Source organism: Ursus arctos, unplaced genomic scaffold (assembly GCF_023065955.2).
Source record: "Ursus arctos isolate Adak ecotype North America unplaced genomic scaffold, UrsArc2.0 scaffold_2, whole genome shotgun sequence".
Lineage (NCBI taxonomy): Eukaryota > Metazoa > Chordata > Mammalia > Carnivora > Ursidae > Ursus > Ursus arctos.
In genome coordinates, this window is record NW_026622874.1 from 61674384 (window position 1) to 61694251 (window position 19868).

General features: G+C 46.7%; 1 protein-coding gene across 1 annotated transcript; it reads right to left on the bottom strand.

Annotated features, from left to right (window-relative positions):
- Positions 1–126: 126 nt before the first annotated feature.
- LOC123000407 (putative olfactory receptor 10J6) lies at positions 127–19856 on the bottom strand. Its single transcript, XM_057314787.1, has one exon. The coding sequence runs from the start codon at positions 4132–4134 to the stop codon at positions 3208–3210; it is 927 nt and encodes a 308-aa protein (XP_057170770.1). The 5' UTR covers positions 4135–19856; the 3' UTR covers positions 127–3207.
- Between the last annotated feature and the right edge of the window lie 12 nt (positions 19857–19868).

Here is a 19868-nt window from a genome sequence, read left to right on the forward strand (position 1 = left end):
TAAAGTCATCCTGTTGCACATCTCCAGAACCGATTTCTCTTCTCACTGGAGGTTTCTACCGTTTGACCCTCTTCATGCCGTTCCCTGACTCCCCACCTCTGGCAACCACAAGTCTGAGCTGAGTTGTTTTTGTTCGTCTTTTATTTTATTTTTTATTTTTTTATTTTTTAAAGACTTTATTTATTCGACAGAGACAGCCAGCGAGAGAGGGAACACAAGCAGGGGGAGTGGGAGAGGAAGAAGCAGGCTCCCAGTGGAGGAGCCTGATGTGGGGCTTGATCCCATAACGCCGGGATCACGCCCTGAGCTGAAGGCAGACACCCAACCGCTGCGCCACCCAGGTGCCCCTGTTCATCTTTTAGATTCCACATGTGAGATCATACAGTATTTGACTTTTTTCTCACTTAGGACATTATACTAAGTGTCCTTTAATTTTATATGGTCCATCACTTGGTTTAAAGCTTATTTAAGTTTTTAAAGAGCCTATCCGGGTGTGGGTAGGGATGTTTAATGAAACAGCTGCTTCTGGTTCTGTGATGCTAAGGGATTAATTAGCGCAGTGACTAAAGTAGGGGTCCTGAAGCAACTGGGAAGTTGGCTTGCAGGGAATCTGGGGAAGGAGGGGAGTACGGACCCACGTGACTGTGCCCCTTTGGGCCAGCTTATTACCGTTTTTCAGGTGAGTGCTGACTGCAAAGGTCACAGAAAAGCTGAATGTGTGTCCAGCTGCTGAGGACACACCAGAGTCCGGTGCAGCTCTGTGCGTGTAGTGGGTGCTCGAGGGCCGAGGATTCGTCGAGCACTCGTCCCGCCGAGTGCTGCTGTGGGATGGTGCTGAACTACGAGAAGCACCGTTCCTGGTCCCAACGTACTTGTTCATGACCCAGCAAGAGAAAGCCAGCCACAGTCCGAGCACAAGGAGACAAAGGCTCCACTGACAGAATTTCATGCACAGACTGTAGGGACATGTAAGAACAGTTGCCTGGGTTGGAGGGAGGTAAATGGAGCTGTGGGGAAGACCGTGTAAGGTGGCGTTTATAACCAGATAAATGTGCATAGAGATTGTTACCTATAGACTAAGGGTTACTGGTGGAGAGGGGGGAAAAAGGTGGTGGGGATGGAGGACACTTGTGATGAGCCCTGGGTGTTGTATGGAAGTGTTGAGTCACGATGTTGTACACCTGAAGCTAATATTACAATGTACATTAACAAATTAAAAAATTTTCGTGGCCAGCGAGGTAGAATGAAAGATCCTATTCACCATGGGTGCTGTTGGGTACAGAGCAAGGACCTGAACCCAGGCTGTCTTTTCCCTTTCCACCCTATGATGCAGCTGCTTCTCTAAAAAGTTAGAGACTCCTAAAGTGAAAAACCTGGACACCTCGTTGAATTACTGTAGTCAACAGGTCTGGAGTGGAGGCTGCTTCCATTAGGGTTTGACTGCTCTGGCAGCTCTGGGCCCAGCTCTGATTAACTTCTGAGTGCACAAGTGGCTTGTGGTGTGTCTGCTGTTGGGTGCGTCTGGATGGAGAGAATCCTGGGGGAGAATTTCTGGTTTGATCCCTGGGCTGAGGAAGAGAGGCTGTGGGGAGAAGTGGAAAGCAAGCGAGGCCCTGGAGGAGGTGATGCTGCCGCTGGGCCGGGTCCGAACAGATTTGGTCCCCACACTGCTTTCCTGCTCAGAACAGCCCTCCCTGTCCCGCTGCCTCACTTCTACCTCAGACCCAAGGACACGAGAAGTTGCTGGTCCTGAAGGAATTGAGGATGGGTAAGAGTTGGCACTATGGGTGGTCTTGGTGGCAGGAGGAGGGGTCCTGTCATACAGTTGGAGAGACACTTCTGGAGGAAGGCATGCTGCCCCTCCCCCCCCCGATGCTATTTTTGGATGTAGGAGAGGGATTCATGGGGGGGCTGAACCCAAGAGCACCGTCAGGAAAGACCTTTTAGCAGATCTAGGACTTTCAGACCTGGCTCTTGACCTCTCAAATGCTTCAGTAGGAAGGCTTGTCTCTCGGATGCAGAAATCTCAAAGATACAGGATGGTCTACAAAGAGACCAGATCTTGAGAGAACTATGGTTTTCCCATCTAGAATCTGATGTTTGTACAGCCAGGCCTTACACTGGATGAGCTCCTTGGATGTCACCATCCCTCGGGTGAAGGAAAGGGAAATCACTCCCTTAAAGAGACCGTAGCATTTAGGAATGGGCAGATAAGCATCCCTCACACAATATACTGAGGAGAAAGAGGCACAAGACTGAAGTGTGTAACCCTCCCTACCATCCCCTGAGGTGGTAAAATGTGTGTGCAGGCAGGACACCAGAGCGACTCCCAGAAGCTCTGGAGGAAAGGAAAGTTTCCTTCAGGAGGCCTAGTGGGAGTGGAGACTCTTGTTCTTTTTAGCCTTTTTTTTTCTTTTGAATTGGAGCAACTACTCCTGAATGCTGATGTTGGTGTTTTGTGTATTGTTTTTCCTATTTTCTGGTATTACCCAAGAAGTGCCATGGAGGGTGCAAGTGAAGACTACTTCCATGGTTCTCGCTCCAAACAGAGCACAGCTCTTTCTGACCAACTAACTTTTCTTCATCATAAGAAGCTGGCTCCAGGGAGAGGACCAGCAGCCGGAGATTCTGATGAGCACGACCAGACCGGACACAGGGTTGTGTTGTGTACAGCCGCGACCAGCGCTGTGGGGACCACTGAACGGAAACAAAGGCTTGAGTGTAAATCAAATAGAAGCTAAACTTTCAAGGACTAAACCGGTGTCTTCCAAACTTCTTACCTTTAATACACACTCGCCTTTCCCAAAGGTTCCGCTAGAATTTCATTACCGAGTGGTCTTACCTTGCTGGGGAGGTTTTGTCTAGTTTTTCTATAGGTTCTATTATGAAAGTTACAGACCTTTTTATTTTCAAACCTAGAACTACCACATTTAATGTACTTTAAGAAGTTCCTTCTCCCACTCTAGAAATGCAGATATACTTCCTTAAAAATCGTGCCCATCCTCCCTGACCTTTCAGATACTCAGATGAAAATGCCCGGACACAACTTTGGAATATACGGAAACAAAGATTGACTCTATGGTAGGGGGGCTGAAGCAAGATGGGCATAGCCCATCGCAGACGGGACTGCACAGGGCACGCTGGTTGGAGGCAGCAGAGAGGTGTGTTGCTCAGGGATGGACCTCTCGTACAGAGAGGGTCAGGGTATTAAATGTTTCTTCCCACAGCTCTGCTTAGGGCCTCCTTGACCTCCTTGTTCCTCAGACTGTAGACAACAGGGTTCAGCAAGGGAGTGATGATGGTGTAAGTCACTGAGAGAAGGACGTCTTGCTCTGCAGAATCCTCGGACTTGGGCTTGAGGTAGGCAATGGAGGCGCAGCCGTAGTGGACGACGACCACTGTGAGGTGGGAGGCGCAGGTGGCGAAGGCCTTCCTCCGGCCCTGGGCAGAGGGGATCTTGAGGATGGTGGAGATGATGAGGACGTAGGAGATGAAGACCAGAGCCACGGGGACCAGGATCACACAGGAACTGACAACAAAGTTGATGATCTCATTGATAGTGGTGTCAATGCAGGAGAGTTTGAGGACAGGGAGGATGTCACAGAAAAAATGTCCAACCACTCTGTGACAGAAGGGTAAGGTAAATATGGATGTCACCTGGACGACTGCCATGACCAGGCCAATGCCAGAGGTGCCACACAGCAGCTGGGCACATGCCCTTTTGCTCATGAGGACTGTGTACCTCAGGGGGTTGCAGATGGCCACGTAGCGGTCGTAGCCCATGGCCGTGAGCAGGAAGCAGTTGTTGATGGCCAAGGCAACGAAGAAGAACATTTGGGTGCTACAGCCTGCTATGGAGATGGGCTGATCCTGGGCTAGGAGACCAGACAGCATCCGTGGGATGGTGACGAGAGTGTACACGGTCTCTGAACTAGCCAGAATGCTCAGGAAGAAGTACATGGGGGTGTGTAGGTGACGGTCAATGCAGATGATGGTCACAATGATGGCATTGCCAGCCAGGGTTAATGTGTACAGGACGAGAAAGACCACAAACAGGGTGATCTGGTAGTCACGGAATCTGGAGAAGCCCAGGAAAACAAACTCCCTCACCTCTGTGAGGTTCTTTCTCTGCATTCTTCAACTTCCGTGTCTGAAAACAATGTAGGGAGTCAGTACGGAGCAAGTTGCCTCCTGACGTGAGTTCAAACAGGGAACACACATGCACAGTCTACTGTCTTGCTCTATCATCAGGGGGCTTGAATAGGTCTTACGTCTAGCTTATCTCCCCCCCCCCCCCCCCTCCAGTTCTTGCTGTCTGCTTGATCCTCCCTTAAGCCTCTGGCCCAGGAGTCCCTTAGAGGAGACCACCATGTGTGCCTTTTCAAAGTCTCCTCGTGAACGCTATTTCTGTAGGGTGCAGATGGGGAGGCTTTTTCCTTTAGGCACAGCCCATGGGCGCCAGAGCCCAGGCTGCCCCACCTTTGCTTGTGTGTCTTCCGGGGAAAGTACGAGCAGCCAGAACAAGGAAATGGGGGGCAGGGAGTCTGGCGTTTTTGAAGATGGTCACTGGTGGGTAGCTGTCACTTAGGAAGAACATGGGACAGTGTACAGTTTGTAGAATTAATCTCCAGGACAGAATCTTCAGGAATGTTTTAATGGGCGTGTAGGTAAGGTATCCTGGGCTCAGCCTAGATGTTTTGTCAAACCGTTGGCAAATTGCTTTGTTGTAAGTGTGCTAAGAGGGCCTTGAGGGTTTAGGGGCAAGTACGGGAAGAGGGGAAAGAGGAGGACCATAACTGAAGAAGTAACCTTTTTTTTTTTTTTTTTTGGCGGAGGGATTTTTAAGAATAAAGTTTAACAGCTTATCAATTATACTATGTTGTGATGGAAAGTCCCTCCTGATGTGCAGTCTTGTGCTCATGATATTGGGAGTAGAGAGCACTGGGTGATGGCACCGTGCAGACAGGGAGCCTGCATGAGTCAAGACGATGAAAGCAAGAAATCCTAGGGTTTCTCTGGTCCTACCTCTCCCCTTGCGAGCACACGCAGTCTTTCCTAGAAGTTTGGTGAGGGACTCTGGGAGATGGCTGCCAGCTCTCAGATGGTGGCTTGAGCCATTTTAAAGAACAGGATAACCACAGGCTGCAGAGCTGGGGTGCGTCAAGGAAACCTCCACTAGGAATCTAGGAGACGTAATCTAGAAAATGTTGCAGATTTTCTGGAAAGTAGTCCAGCATGGAAAATAAGGCACATGTTTAAGGTAGAAATGGGTGTGCCACAAAGTAAAAGACTAACCAACTGGAAAGTTAAAGATTTCAGAGTGATGGTGCGACTCTTGGTGGCTTTGTAGAAAGGATGAGGTAGGGTGGTAATTTGTAGGTAAAAGTAAACATTCCTCAGTCTCCCTGGCTGCATTTCAGGGCCAAAGAGCAACATGTGACTAGAGGCAACTAGATTGGACAGCAGAACTCAAACCTTCCTCCCTTGGTGAAGGTCTGTTGAACGGCACTGCTGTGTCCTCGTGGATGGATGTATGTAATACACTGGACAAGACCATGTAAGGAGCAGTAACATTAAAATGCATGTATGTGTATATGTGAATGCACATTAAATATGCAAGCAGAAGTGAAAGATCTACCTGACATTCTGATGTGTTCGCTGTTATGTGGGAATGGAGGGAGTGAGTGAGGTTATAGGAAACTTGACCGACTTTTGACATATACTTACAATGAGGGTGGTGGCCCTTGTTCTAAAATGCTACAGAGCATGAAAGTGTGGCTCATAGAGTTAGAAGTCAAGGAGAACTGAGAGGAGACCTCGAGCTGAGCAAGGAGGTGGTGGTTGACTGGTCAGTTTCAGTGGCGTCTGGGGCTGGAAAGCCTGGTTACAGGGAGTGAACAAAGAACTTCAGTAGCTCGTGGATGAGAACCGCAGATCGTATCTGCCTTTCCTGTTTCTGGATGAGCCTGTTGCAATGAGTGACGTTAAGTGGTGAAGAAGATACCGAGTCGGGGCACTTGCGTGGCTCAGCCGTTAAGCGTCTGCCTTCGGCTCAGGTAATGATCCCAGGGTCCTGGGATCGGGTGCTCTGCTCAGCGGGAAGCCTGCTTCTCCCTCTCCCACTCCCCTTGCTTGTGTTCCCTCTCTTGCTGTCTCTGTCAAACAAATAAATCTTAAAAAAAATACCGAGTCAGGGAAGCAGTATGCGTATTTGTCGTGGGGAAGAGCAGATAGTCAACTGAATTGCCAGGAGGAGGAAGAAGAAAAATCCCTGGTATCCTTAAACTAGGGTCTGAAAAGTAGTGTTGCTTTTACCCCAAACCCGCCAGATTTGTTGGAAGTATGCCTTGGGTAAATACAAATTTACTTTCTTTGAAGATATTATAAAGGTAGACAGGATGGCTGACTCCTGGGGAAACGTAACTATTGCCTATGGTACACAACTGGATTGAACTGCAGACTATGAAAAGCTATCTTAGGACCTTCCTAAAACTTGGAAACGAATGCAAATGTTCCCATGCAGATGAAGACCTGCGAGAGCACAGAGCGGAGTTACTATCTGCTTAGGGGAAAGTGGGCGGGCTGTGTGGGGAGGGGCAAAGCACTGCCGCTAGGGGGAGCCACCGCGCCTGCCTGCGTCGCTGGCGGGGGGAGGGGGGCCCGGTGCTCACTGGGATTCTCCCTCCACCTGTGCATGCGAGTCCGTCCTCCCTGCTGGCCAGCTACGCTTCCTACAGTCGGTGTCCTGCTCACCCTGACTTTTCCTAGCATTCCTCCAACCACATTCTACTTTAGAAGTTCTATTTTACTGCGTTTGTGGTGATGTTTAAGCATTGTGTACAGATTAAGGGCAATTGTCTACTTAGCTCGCTGCTTCACCTCTTTGAAGTGCAGAAGCATTCCGGAATGATTGCTGGAGAGGAGCACACGGCTCAGCTGACAAATGCAGGGCTGTTGCTGTCCTTGGAGGTGAGGGTGGTCCCAGAGGACGAGATGGGAAGCTGGGGATACGGAAGTAAATCCCACTCTTCATCCTTCTGGGTCTTGTGTTTTTACACAGAAGACCTCCGGTGGCAAGGGACGCCAGGGCTCACGTGGGGAGGGGAGAGGAGGTCCCGGAGAGCACCGTGGAGCCGAAAGGGCATGGAGTGGGTGGGTCTTTCCTGCCCCTGCAGTTTGCCTGGGAGGAGTGCTCAGCAGTTAGAACGGGGTTCCGGAACTTCAGGAGGATTTGGACTGGGGGGAGGGGGCTGACTTTTTGAGCCTGCCCGGCCAGAAGCGACTGCAGCTGCGCATCGTAGAAGGGGCCCTTCTCCCACCCAAATCCGAGCCCTCCTGTGGCTGCGCCCTAGGGGTGTTTCTGTCTAAGGGACACACCGGTAGAGAATCTTGAAAGCACGGTATAGTGCGGAAAGCTTTCAAGATGATTTATACATTCCAGAAGGATAGAAACCCCGTGGGGGAATAAGAATACGGAAATGTGCTCATGCATCAAAATGTTAGTCATGAAGCCAATATTTCTACTAGAAGAAAAAGACAAATAGAGGGGAAAACACACTGAGGGTGTAAAGAAAACACCATTTGCAAAGGGAAGAAATTGACAAAAGCCATAGGTATTTATAAATGCCTAAGTCTTTATAAGCAGAATATGTGCCTAGAAACCGAATGTTTAAAAAAAACAAACGAACCTAAAAAATGCCAGGTAAGCTGAGCCCCTGTAATGACCTTTTGTGTGTGAAGGAATTGTGAGTTAAAAAAACAAAAACACCCCCCCCCCCATGTTTTCTTTGTTGGTTTTCTTGTGGTTCCCTCCCCTTCCCCCTAGACTTTTGCCCTGTCCTTTACTTTTCCTTTTAAACCAAATAGACTAGGGAGCCAGCAAGGCAGGAGTCAAGGAACTGAGGATTACATGGGACTATTTGAATTAAATGAGAGCGGTGACTTTTCTTTGGGAGGGAAGTCTTTGATGAGGGAACAGAAGGCAAGCTGAGGACAAATCAAACTGACACCCCGCAACTCCCCCCCCCCCACCAAATGGGATGTGACATTCCTCAGGCACTCCTGGCTGCCCTCAAGGACAAAGAAACAGTTAACCTATAGACACCACAATCCTGCAAGACTTGAGTCTCCCTCAGTTTACAAATGTTTTAGCAGTCTACAAGAACAAAGCATTTCTAGCAGTAACCTAGCTTCCAGAAGGGAACGTAAATACAACTGAATGTCTTTGAAAAACCTGCAGCCCATAGACAGATACTTGAAGCAGGTAGAGTGTAATGTTCCTCCGGGAAGTTCCCAACTATCTTCATGTTAATGTCTTACTAGGGGGGAAAAACAACCTTAACCTGACCATGGCAAAGCCTCTGGTATCCTGTGAGTCGTCTTTAACATGAAAGTATTTTCTCAACCTCGCTTTTCCCTTACCTCCCCCAACCCCATGGTATATAATCAGCCACCCCTCACAACCCCGGGGCAGCAGCTCTTTCTGCCCCCGGGTCCTGTTCCCGTGCTTTAATAAACCACTAGTTTTGCACCAAAGATGCCTCAAGAATTCTTTCTTGGTCGTTGGCTCCAGACTCCACCCCACTGAACCTCACCTATATTCCACAACCTCATCATATGGCGCCCAACGTGGGGCTTTGAGTCTTTACATCTGGTCTCTGAGCTTCGGTGCAAAATTGGTGAGTACTTTTCCTTCCTTTACACATTTCTGGGGCTCTTCAAGGAGTAGGGTCTTATGGGAACACTTTCATGTCCATAGGTCAGGCCGCAATCCTCTAGCCCATGGCTACTCTACGGAGAGGAGAAAGCCTGCCTTTTGGCTGGAAGTTAGTACCCTGGCCGGGATGGTAATAAGACCCAGAAACTTGATGCCCTTTTTTTACTGCTGTCCTTATACAAAGTCATCTGTCTTGGGCACGGGACAGCCACCTCTAAGTGACTAGCACGGCTGCTAATTCAAAGACTCCCGTGTGAGGTTTCCTCCTGATTAATCTAATGTGATCCCCTCCACATCGTGGTCTAGCCACTTCTGGCCGCGGGACCTCCATCGGAGCCGGCCGGAACCAGTACCCGGTGGAGTTAAACCCAACCGGGGACCGTTTCCCAGGGAAGTTGGGCTGTAAGGACCACCTGTGTTGGAATGTCGCTTAGACCATGATGGATTTCTGTCTTAACTGTTTTCCGTCAATGTCCTCTAATTAGGGTACAAAATTCAGTAACTTCCCCTTGTAAAACTTTCCCAGTGTTCCCCATCGGTTAAAAACAGCTGGTTCTTCAAGCCAAGGTAAAATACTTTCAAGACAAGACAAAATAAGGCGTGACCTTCACGGTACGACCTTCAAGGCATGGTATTTCAGTCCATTCACCAGGCACCCATCGGCAGCCTAGGATGCGATGGGGTAGGGGAGGGACGCCGGCATCCCTCCTACGGGCCTTTTATGGCTGGAATGCCTTCACAGGAAGGCAGGATTGTGATCAATAGCGATGTCTTGTTTGAGGGACGCCTCCGGTCACTTTTGACACGGGAACCTCTGACATATCCTGTGTGGGACGCCACCTGGGAGTCGGGGGGGATTTGGTCATGGACCTTCTTTACTTTTCTGAGCATGGCCTCAGTAGGCTGCTGCTTCAGTTCCCAAGGACTCTCCCTTGGGGTGCCTTCTAACCCATTGGAAACAATTTGGACTGCAAAATTTAGGAAAGTACTGATATCCTGTAACACTGCATGGTTTCAGTGGGATCTATCGGTAAGATCTCTTCTGTAACGAACAGAGCAAATGGACCTGGGGTACCTTCATTGCTCTACACCAGGACCCCCGACATAAGGGCCTCTTGCAGGATGTGTTTGCCTGAATGGGTCAGCTAGTAAACTCTCTCCTGACCTATTGGATAATTATCTAAATAGGCCTCCTCTGAGTAAACCCGGGTTGCTGGAGGAAACACGGGCCATTCCCTGCAAAGGGGACTCTTGACTCTCTTCTCTCTCGCTGTTCCTTCTAACAGATGTGGGGGGCATCTCCCTCACTCATTTCCCGGGTTAATAACTATAACTGGAGCCATCTGGTTAGTCTCCCTCTGGACAAAGACTTTAAGGAATATTCCAAAGCAGCTGCCGGAACTCCCTTTGTTTTGGGGAAATTTCCTGTCTTCTGTGGCCCGACATGGACTGCCTATTCCCCCTTGTTGGTGGGAAAACATGGCGTCTGCTCCTGTTGGAGCTGGTGAGCTCGAAAACCAGGAACCCTTTCTCTGCCTTCTGGCAGCACTCTGCCTCTACTGTCTCCCCCTCCCCCTTCTTTCTGCACCACCTGGGCTCCTGCCTGCATAACTGGCTTCTGTACCATCCTCCATGCCTCAGGCACCATGGCTCCTCCTGCCCTCACCATCAAGGAGTGAAGAGCACCCCCTGGACTTAACACCATGCACTCCAGGTTTCCCCACCAGTGTCTCAGGTAAAAACTGACAATGGGGAGGATCCAGGTGGAACATAATTCAGTATTTAAGTTTGTTTTAATTAAGATAGACATGTCTTCAAGTTATCAGCCCTACATGTGAAGCTTTTATTCTATCGAGGTTTACTGAAGGTCAAACAAACTTGTGTTATTTCTGTTGTGAGTTGTTAGTAAAATGAAGACTAAAATAATGGTTAATTGTCTCAAAGTTTTCATGGGTAACTGTTAAAATAGCTTTCAAAGTCTTTGGTAACCTAAATTTTTTAAGTTCTGCTTGGATGGTAAATGGGATTGAATTTGTTGGACGTCTAGGTCTTTTCCGAATGGGATCCGGTGCTAAAGCAGCGAGTACTGGATGTAGGTTTGTGCTTTTGACTTATTGCAAAGAAACTAAGGATATTTAAATCTGTTGGTAAACACGTTTTGTGCTTAATTGATTCATAAATTTGCCATCTAAATTCGGGTTTAACAGTTCACAGGTGGTTACTACTTAGTCTTCACTCACTGGAGACTAAGATTTCTAAAGAATGCAAAATTCTAAATGTAATGAAGGCTGATGGAAATCAGGGAAGCAACTCAGTAGAAAAGCAGAACATGTGAGAAGGGTAAGGAACGGGAATGCATTTTTTGTTGAAGGTAAAAGAAGGTAATTTTGTCCTAAGTAAGACGGTCATTTGGAAAGAGAGCATGGGATAAAATCTGAATGCAGAAGAAAGTTGTAGAAGGTTTATGATGGGATAACTTGGAACAGAATTTTAGGTGTGGTCAAGACTAAGATCAAAAAGAATGGATTTTTTAAAGGACAGTGGTATAAGATCTATAAGTCTGCTTTCTCTCTGTTTAAAAAGAGGAAGGTTTCTTGAATTGTTCAACAGCTCTGGATAAGAAAACCGTTTTCTTTGTCCAGAAAATGTTTTGTCATTAACACGTCTTCCATCATTTAGTTAAAACTTCTCAGTATTAAAGGAGCTAAGTTTTGCTAACAACTATAGAACCCTGCGTATTTGCCTTTCAAATCTTGTATGTCACCTTGGTTAAATAAAAATAGTTTTGTAATAATCTGTAATCCTATTCAGGCATGTGCTATAATTTCAAGGTTTTAACAAATGCTACCAAGATTTAAATTGTAAATGAAATCTCTTTAACTCAATAGGCCTTTTTCTTTGGTGTGCTGAGTTACTTAGGAAGCACTGTTAAACAAATGAGCCTTAGGTTACATTTGGGTAAACGGTGTAACTCTCTAGAGATGATATGCAATCCCTGAAGTTTTAATGTTTTAATACAAGGCCGTCATCACTCTCTTCTGGGTATTGAAGTGTTGTGTGTCACAGAAATAACCTGATTTCCTTGCCAGCTATGTTGTAAACTCTCAATCTAATCCTATCTCTAACCATGTCCATTCTGAGTTTTTGTTAGTTACAATTGTTCTTAATTCTCTTCTAAAATAAGTTTCATCTTCAAAGAGATCATATGAAGGACTTTTAGGACAGGTACAGGTATTCGATATCTTTATAGAATCCTAAAACTGAAATGGGTAAAAATTTCCAGAACGAAAGCTGCATTCAAACTAAGCAAGAATTAGTAACATGGGACGAAATAAACTAAAAGATTATAGTGTCGTGACTCTTGTTTAAAACGTTACTGATTCTCTAACGTTTGCTCTTCCAGACTGAGGAAACTTTCTCTTAAGACATCAGTGATATACAGAAATAATAAAGCAAATTAAAGCATTTACTTTTTCTCTCTACCTGAACCCTCTGAAATTAAAAAGGTCTCAGTAAGTATTCTTTCTTCCATGGCAATCATAATCATTTGCATAAGTTCAACAAGTATTGTTCTCCTTGTAACAGGACCCCATTGGAAACATTGGTTATTTTACCAAGGCTTTGACTGGAATGTCATGTTTGAGAGACATGCGTAGACTCAGATATGACCAAACAGCTTTCAGGAACTAAGGTTGACTTTATGAAACCTGGAGCCATAAAGCCCCCTGGAAATGGCCTGACACCTTGCTTAGAGTTCCCAGGGGCCTCACCAGGTGAGTAAAGAATGTCACTTCCTGGCAGGTGCAGGAACCTCAGGATACTTTGGGGACCTCGTGGAGAGGAATTTGCCCAAATCTACGAGGTATTGCAGGCACGTCTGATGGCAAGGGCTTGGCTTCTGGCCTGGAGAGGCTACTGAAAGTTCAACCTGGAGATTCCTTATAAAAGTTCCAGCAAAGCAGATTCTAAAAGAGCTACGTGATCAGTCACTATCCTTGCGGAGCTTATGTAAATAGGCCAGGTTTGCTAAAATTGGATTTGTTTTTCAAATAAATTAGTCCTGCTTTGGCTATCTCTGGAAATGAGGGTTATTTTAGAGAGAAAAATTATGTTTAAGTAACGCACTTTTCATGGAACACTACATCAAAAACTAAGGATATACTGTATGGTGACTAACCTAACATAATAAATTATTTAAAAAATGATAGTCTTAGTACAGTTGGGTATTGTGGGTTAGGTTTCTTAATAGTTTTTGTTTGACATTCTAGTGATAATTTATTAGTAACATACTTTTTTCTATGATGAGGAAAACTGTAACGCACCTTTGTGGATGTTGAATTCTAGATCTGATTGTCCTTAAATGTTTGCTTAAGCTAGACAACTTGAGGTAAACTTCAGAGAAATAGCTTTTTTTTTTTTCTATACAATAGCTCATGTATAGATAATCTTCATGCTTTTTATTCTGTGGGGCTAATAACAAGACCCCATGGGCATATAATTATTTGAGCAACTGGGTAATGGGATAGATTCCCCAACAATTGTATAACTCGGCTATTGCCTTGGCCAATCCTATGTGGCTGGGATGATGAAATCATTCCTTAAAAGTCAGAACATACTCCACTCCATAGGGTTAACTACGGGCTTGTGGAGATAATGGATGACCCCACTTTCCTTGTGACTGGACTGGATGATGACTTGGGGATGCCCTTATCTCTTGACAAGTCTTCGCCCCCCACTCGCCAGTGATTCCTTATTAAGATATTAAGGCTAGACCTCAAAGAGGGCTGCTTAATGGTTTCATCCTGCATAGTTATATTTATCCTAGAAGCCACCAATGGATGTACAATTACAAGGAGAGGCTTTAGCTGAGCAGACAGCAGCCCTCCTGGTAAAAGGAGCCTCAAAGCTCACTATGGGACAGTCCCTTACTGTAGTGACTTCACATCAGGTCCAAGACCAAAAGCCACCAATGGGTGATGGGAAGCTGACTTATTAAATACCAGGCTATGCTTACAGGTGTGCCTGAAATAATACTTGAAACCTGTCAGACGTTAAACCCAGCTACCCTTAAGCCTGGACCTGACCATTGTATTTCTATAGAATATAACTGTTCAAAGGTTATTGATCTTGATTATTCTAGTTGACCAGATTTAATATGTCCCTATTGAAAATACAGAGGACAATTAGTTCACCAATGGTAATAGTTTTATGGAAAAGAGGGGTAAGAAAAACTGGGTATGCTATAGTCAAGTCTAACTCAAGACTGTTGAGGTCAAAGCCTTGTCAGCAAACATGTCTGCCCCCAAAGCAGAATTAATAGCGCCCACCTGTGTTTTGCAATTGGCAAAAGCCTTAAAAAGATTTATACTGACTTCAAATATATTTTCCTGGTCCTCCATGCTCACAGTGCAATTTGAAAAAAAAAAAAAATTGGGGGGGTGGGGATAAAAAACTGGATTATCATCAAGCTATAATTCCCCAATCAAATATGGGCCTGAAATCATTGGATGTATGACCCTCCAAAACCGAGTAGTCCTTGAAATCCTGACTGCATTTCGGGGAAGCCCATTATATGACTGGCTCCTGGCTGGGACTCGGGCTATGCAGCTCTAACCTGTGGCCGTGGCTTCTCCCGGGGTGGATAGGCTACTGCACTCCTGGGTTTTGCCTGGATGCATGAACCAGACCAACCCAGCCAACCTTCCAAAATGGACATGTTCTGCGTCTTACTGGTACGACCACCTGGCATCTATCTTTGCTACCTCTTTGAGACTGGAGAATGTTGTTTGGCACATGAAAGTTCTCAATACACGGTCAAAGCCCTAAGAGATACTCTAGGGACATCAGATGTTTTTATCTGCTATAGGTGAAATGTGTGCTAGCATAACAACAATACTGTGTATACAGTCCAGGTACCACCAAAATACTCCTGGGTGTCTACCGGACACGAATGCTCAGATTGGTGCTTTAAATGATCCCTTTCCTTTAGTGATTGCTTTAAACTCCTGAGCTGGAGGAAAATTATCAAAGGTCAATTACCAAAGGCCTTTTCTCAGACTTCTCTTTCTCATTACAATATGAACCTTATTTTGTCGTTTCTGGTGTGTCCCTTCCTAGTGTCAAGACTTTCACTGCCATAACTTCCAACTAACAGATGATCCTTTCTACTCAAGGAGATTCAGATACCAAGGTTCATATATGTTGGCCCATGTTGGATTCAGCTGCCTCCCCATTTTGTAACTCCCCAAACATTCCCCAACTGACCAATATTGACCCATAGGTAGGGATATCTCTACGCCCCTATTCAGCAGGAAGACGTTACAGAAGATGAGACCTTCCACCTTCAGCAGCCTTAAATATTTAAGGGTCAAAATTGTTCAGGGGGGGAAATGATGAGGGAACAGAAGGCTAGCTGAGGACAAAGCAGAAACTGAAACCATGCCCCCCCCCCCACCATGGGATGTATGTGACATTCCTCAGGCGCTCCCAGCTGCCCTAAAGGGCAAAGAAACAGTTAACCTATAGAAACCACAATCCTCCAAGACTTGAGTCTCCCTCAGTTTACAAATGTCTTAGCAGTTTACAAGAACAAAGCATTTCTATCAATAACCTAGCTTCGGGAAGGGAATGTAGATACAATTGAATGTCTTTGTAACCTGCAGCCCGTAGATACTTGAAGTGGGCAGAGTGTAGTGTTGCTCCAGGAAGTTCCCAACTATCTTCATGTTAATGTCTTACTAGAGGGGGAAACAACCTTGACAATGGCAAGGCCTCCGGTATCCTGTGAGTCGTCTTTAACATAACAAAGTCCTTTCTCAACCTCGCTTTTTCCTTACCTCCCCCAACCCCATAGCATATATTCAGCCACCCCTCACAACCCAGGGTAGCAGCTCTTTCTGCCCATGGGTCCTGTGCCCGTGCTTTAATAAGCCACCATTTTGCACCAAAGACATCTGCAGAATTCTTTCTTGGTCGTCGGCTCTGGACTCCACCCCCACTGAACCTCACCTATATTCCACAACCTCATCCGTCTCCTCCCCAGAGTCTACACACCTCGCATTGTGGGATCTGCTTGCGTGCGCTCATGGTTTCGGAGTGTACCAGGCGATCATGATTTGTCTGCGAAAGATCACTGTAATGCCGGGAAAACAGGTTGCTGGTTTTTTTTTTGCTCAAGGAAGTAACAGGGTCTTGGCGTCTTTCAGAGTCCGCCTTAGTAGGTTCTAGGTCAGCCGTAGTAGCTTATTAGGGCACATGTCGCTGGCCTCTGGCTGAAGCACGAGGTGACACCTTCACACGGAGCGTCTCTGGCCCTGTTGGCTGTGCCTTTGGAGGAGTTGCTCCTTTAAACTCTGATTTGGAAGGGACTTAGGAGAATTTCTGCCTAGCTTTTGTCTCCTGGGTTGATTTGCCAAGAGACTTGGCATCCCGTGGGTCTGCGTGGAGTCAGAATCCTGGAACGAGCCAGGGGATCTCATTACAAATGGGTTATACAAGGAATACTGGGCAAACTTCGCTCTCACATGGGCTGGGCTTTTTTTCCCTTCTTTCCTAGAGAAAAACAGCTCGGCTCTGCTGAAGATGTGTTCTGTGTCACGTGGCACCATCGTTTGTTCTTTCGAATCCTTGTTTGTGTGTTGTCCTTGTTAATGTTGGGGAAAATGCCCTTCTGTGAAAGTCCGACACGGTGTGCGGAAAGGGCTTTTCTCCCTTTCAGTAGGGGACCTACGTGGGTCTGGTTAGTGAGGATTCGGCGGGGGGGCAGGGACTGAAAACAGAGCATGGATAGTCCTTTTTATTTCTAGGCATACCCCAGAAAGGCAGGTGACTTAAAGTTAGGGTAATCTTCTCTGCTCCCCCCCACCCTCACTCACAGGGTGCTCTTACTGTGCTGGACTGGGTGCTGAGCAGGCGTTTTGTAGGTTCCCCCCCCCCCCACCCCGGGCGATGGTGACGAGTTGCTGCACCAGCCAGAGCTCTGAGATGCTGTGTATTTGCCTTTGCCTCCTGACTCCAGACATGGGGGGATTAGTCCCTCCCCCCCCCCCCCCCCCAGATTCTGGGCCCTAGAGCAGTGTATCCGTAACACTAGTAACAGTGCTTCTTGGGCCAGTGGTTATGACAGGACACGTGTGCCTTTGCCACTGTTCCAGCTGTAGGGTGGTACCTCTCGGTGTCTCCTGTGTTGGACTTCCAGAATGGCGGTGGCCAGACAAAACCTAAATGGGAAATTCTGGAACACAGATGGAGTTTTGTTTGAGTTAGCTACTTGTTTCTGTCAAGGTAAAGAATAAAAGTGACTCAGGTCGTGTTACCTTGTGTTCTGTTCTTGCAGTGTTCTTGGACACGTGTTCATTGTAAGCCATAGAAAGCGCCACGAATACCTAGAATGTCTTGGCGTTGCTCTCCAGATGTGATGACACACTCACTCATGCTCTTGAGTGAAGATGAGAGCAACTTTTCATCCTCCCCCCAACTCAAGTCTGCACTAAGGCATATCCTAAACTCCAAGACCTCATTGCTTTAACCTCTGACCTCTCCAGAGTTTCCCCTATAAAACAAAACTGCAAGCCCTCTTATCAAAGAAAAATCCTTTATAGGCTTCTCTGGTAAAACCTAGGCCTGGAGCCGTGAGGCTAAGTGTTCTGACCTGGTTTTCAGTAGCTTCAAAGAAGAACCAGATCCATCCTTTTCCAAGATAAAGGCTCAAAAATTGCTTTTCTCATGAGTGCCGTCTGCAGGGTTCAGCCCCCTTTGCACACCCGTGCACTGCTCGTTCCCACGGGTCTCCCTGCCTTAGTGGTCAGCGTGGGGAAAGTGGTCATTACCATGGTTTTTGACCCAGAATCAGTATCCAGTCAAGTTCCTGGGTCACCCTGCTTGCAGGTCCTTCCATTTCCTTTCTGGATTCTTAAGAACTGAAGCGGTTTTCTGTGAGTTCTGCTATTTTCCTTGTTGTGACAACCGTTGTACCTGAGAAAAATGCCTAAAGCAAGTGGGCAGAAATCCTGTCTCTCTTTTAAATGAGGTTAAAATGGAGCTCTTCTTTCTTCACTTGGGAAGGAGCCATCAATGTGATAGATATTAGTTAATAAAAAACATGACACCGATCCACTTAGAGCAATTTTCAGAGGAAATGATGGACAAGTTCAAGGACTTTTGTATCCTTTGGCCAGAACAAGGTGTGCAGAGGGGATGAGTGCGGGAATAGGGAGGAATTGCTCTGGGGAGAGCTGTGGCTTTACTGCTGTTTTGAGAGAATCACAGGTCCTGTTCCTGGTACCTTGACACGGCTGCCGGGTAGAAACCTAAAGCCATCGTAGACGCAGAAGTGTCCTCTGCATTTCATTCATCCTGGACCCCTAGAGTTAATGGGGGACAAGGGATGCAGGAGTGTTTCTTTCGGATGAAGTGTGGGTCCCCTGGAAGGAAGGACTGGTGTGTAGTCATGTTGTGTTCTGTCCATAAGAGCCATCTCAGGAAGTAGAGGGTCCCCAAAGACAGGAAACCAGACAGATATTAGATTTTCAGACACATGGAAGTGGTAGAGAATGCTCACCGAGGGTAAATCGTCCATCTCAGAGTTGAGACGGAGTAGGATATCAACCTGAGGTTAAGGAAAACCTAGAGATGGTGCGGCATGGATTCTAATGCGGGCCGAGGAGACTATAAACTCCAAAACCTGTGCCTGGTGTAGCGTCTGGCACAGAGTAGTTGCTTGATGGGGGGCTGGGGGGATGCCACTTGAGTACACACTGGCTGCATTTCTTAAAACTTCTTTTAGCTTCCTCGAGCAGGGGTGGGTGGGTGGGGGGGACTGTTCGGCTAATGCTATCTGCTGCCGAGCCCCAGTGCAGTGTCCAGGCGAACATGTCGACATGCTCCTGGGGGGAACCTGTCCTCTACAGGAAGAGCCTGGTCTTTCTGGTGCACACAGTACAAGTGTGGTGCTCGCAGGACAGGAGAGGTGGTTGACGTTAAACTGTAAAGCAAACCACTTTGTCATGAGCTGGTGAATGGAAACAAATTTTCTACATCGCTAAAGTACCTGTCTAGCCGCTTGGACGTTCTCAATGGTTTCCACCTCACCAGAGAGATTGGAATGTTCTTCCGAAGTTCCTGCGAATCCATTTAATAAGCACCTGGCAAACCTCGGGTTCTACCTGTTCCCCCTTGCCTGACCCTGTTGCTCCGTTAATGGAGTTTCCAGGTTCTAGCCTACTTCCCGGTAGCTCGTGTCCACCTCTTCAGTGATCCCGGGTCAATGAACGCAGGAGTTTGAAGTAATCCCTTGTTACCATTTTGAAGTTCTGGACGTGGTCTCATTTCCCTCAGGTTCGTGCCCCCATCATTTGGGCAAAGCCTGCCTTATTTTCCATATGCAGCCAAATTCTCTTTGGGGTCCTTCTCTAAGAAGGCACTGACTTTCTGTTGGGGACGGGCCAGGAGCCATGGCTTGTGGCTCTCGTACTGAGAGCAATGACTGATAAAATCGGACAAGTGTATCGTGCTGCTACAATGAGGAGGCTGGGTGCTAAGAGCTGTACCTGAAACAGCGAGTGGGGGTGAGCTTATGGAGGACAGTGTCACATTAAGGGTTTAAATTACATTCTCTGAGACGGGGATCCATAGGATTTCGAATGACTTTAGGACGGTATCCTGAAAATCAAGCATCGTGTGATACCACTGGGGATTTTTAGAAACAAAGGCACGTTTGCCGCCTCGCTGGAGGGCTCCAGGCTTCTACGCATTTCTAGTTTCCATTCCTGCTGCTAGTTTTCCTCATTATTTGATGTCCGTTTCTACATTATTTTTTACTTACCTCATTATAGTTGTTTCTCTGCTGTAACCTCAGACCTCTTTTTGATTTTTAGCTGGAAAACCAAATAGGATTCCTTTTGAAATTTTATACGCATTTGGAATTAATATAAATGATGAGTAGCTTGTCAGTATTGCCACTGCCCTACTCGGGGAACGCTCTGGCTTTGTGATGTATCTTCGTAGTTACGGGCTCCCCTCCCCTCCCACTTTGCAACCTGATGTTCTGGATGATTAAAAAAAACCAAAACAAACAAAAAAACCCACAACACTGATTTCCAAGTAAGTGGATCAAAGCAAAAACGCTTGAGCTATAACAAGTACTGAACAAATG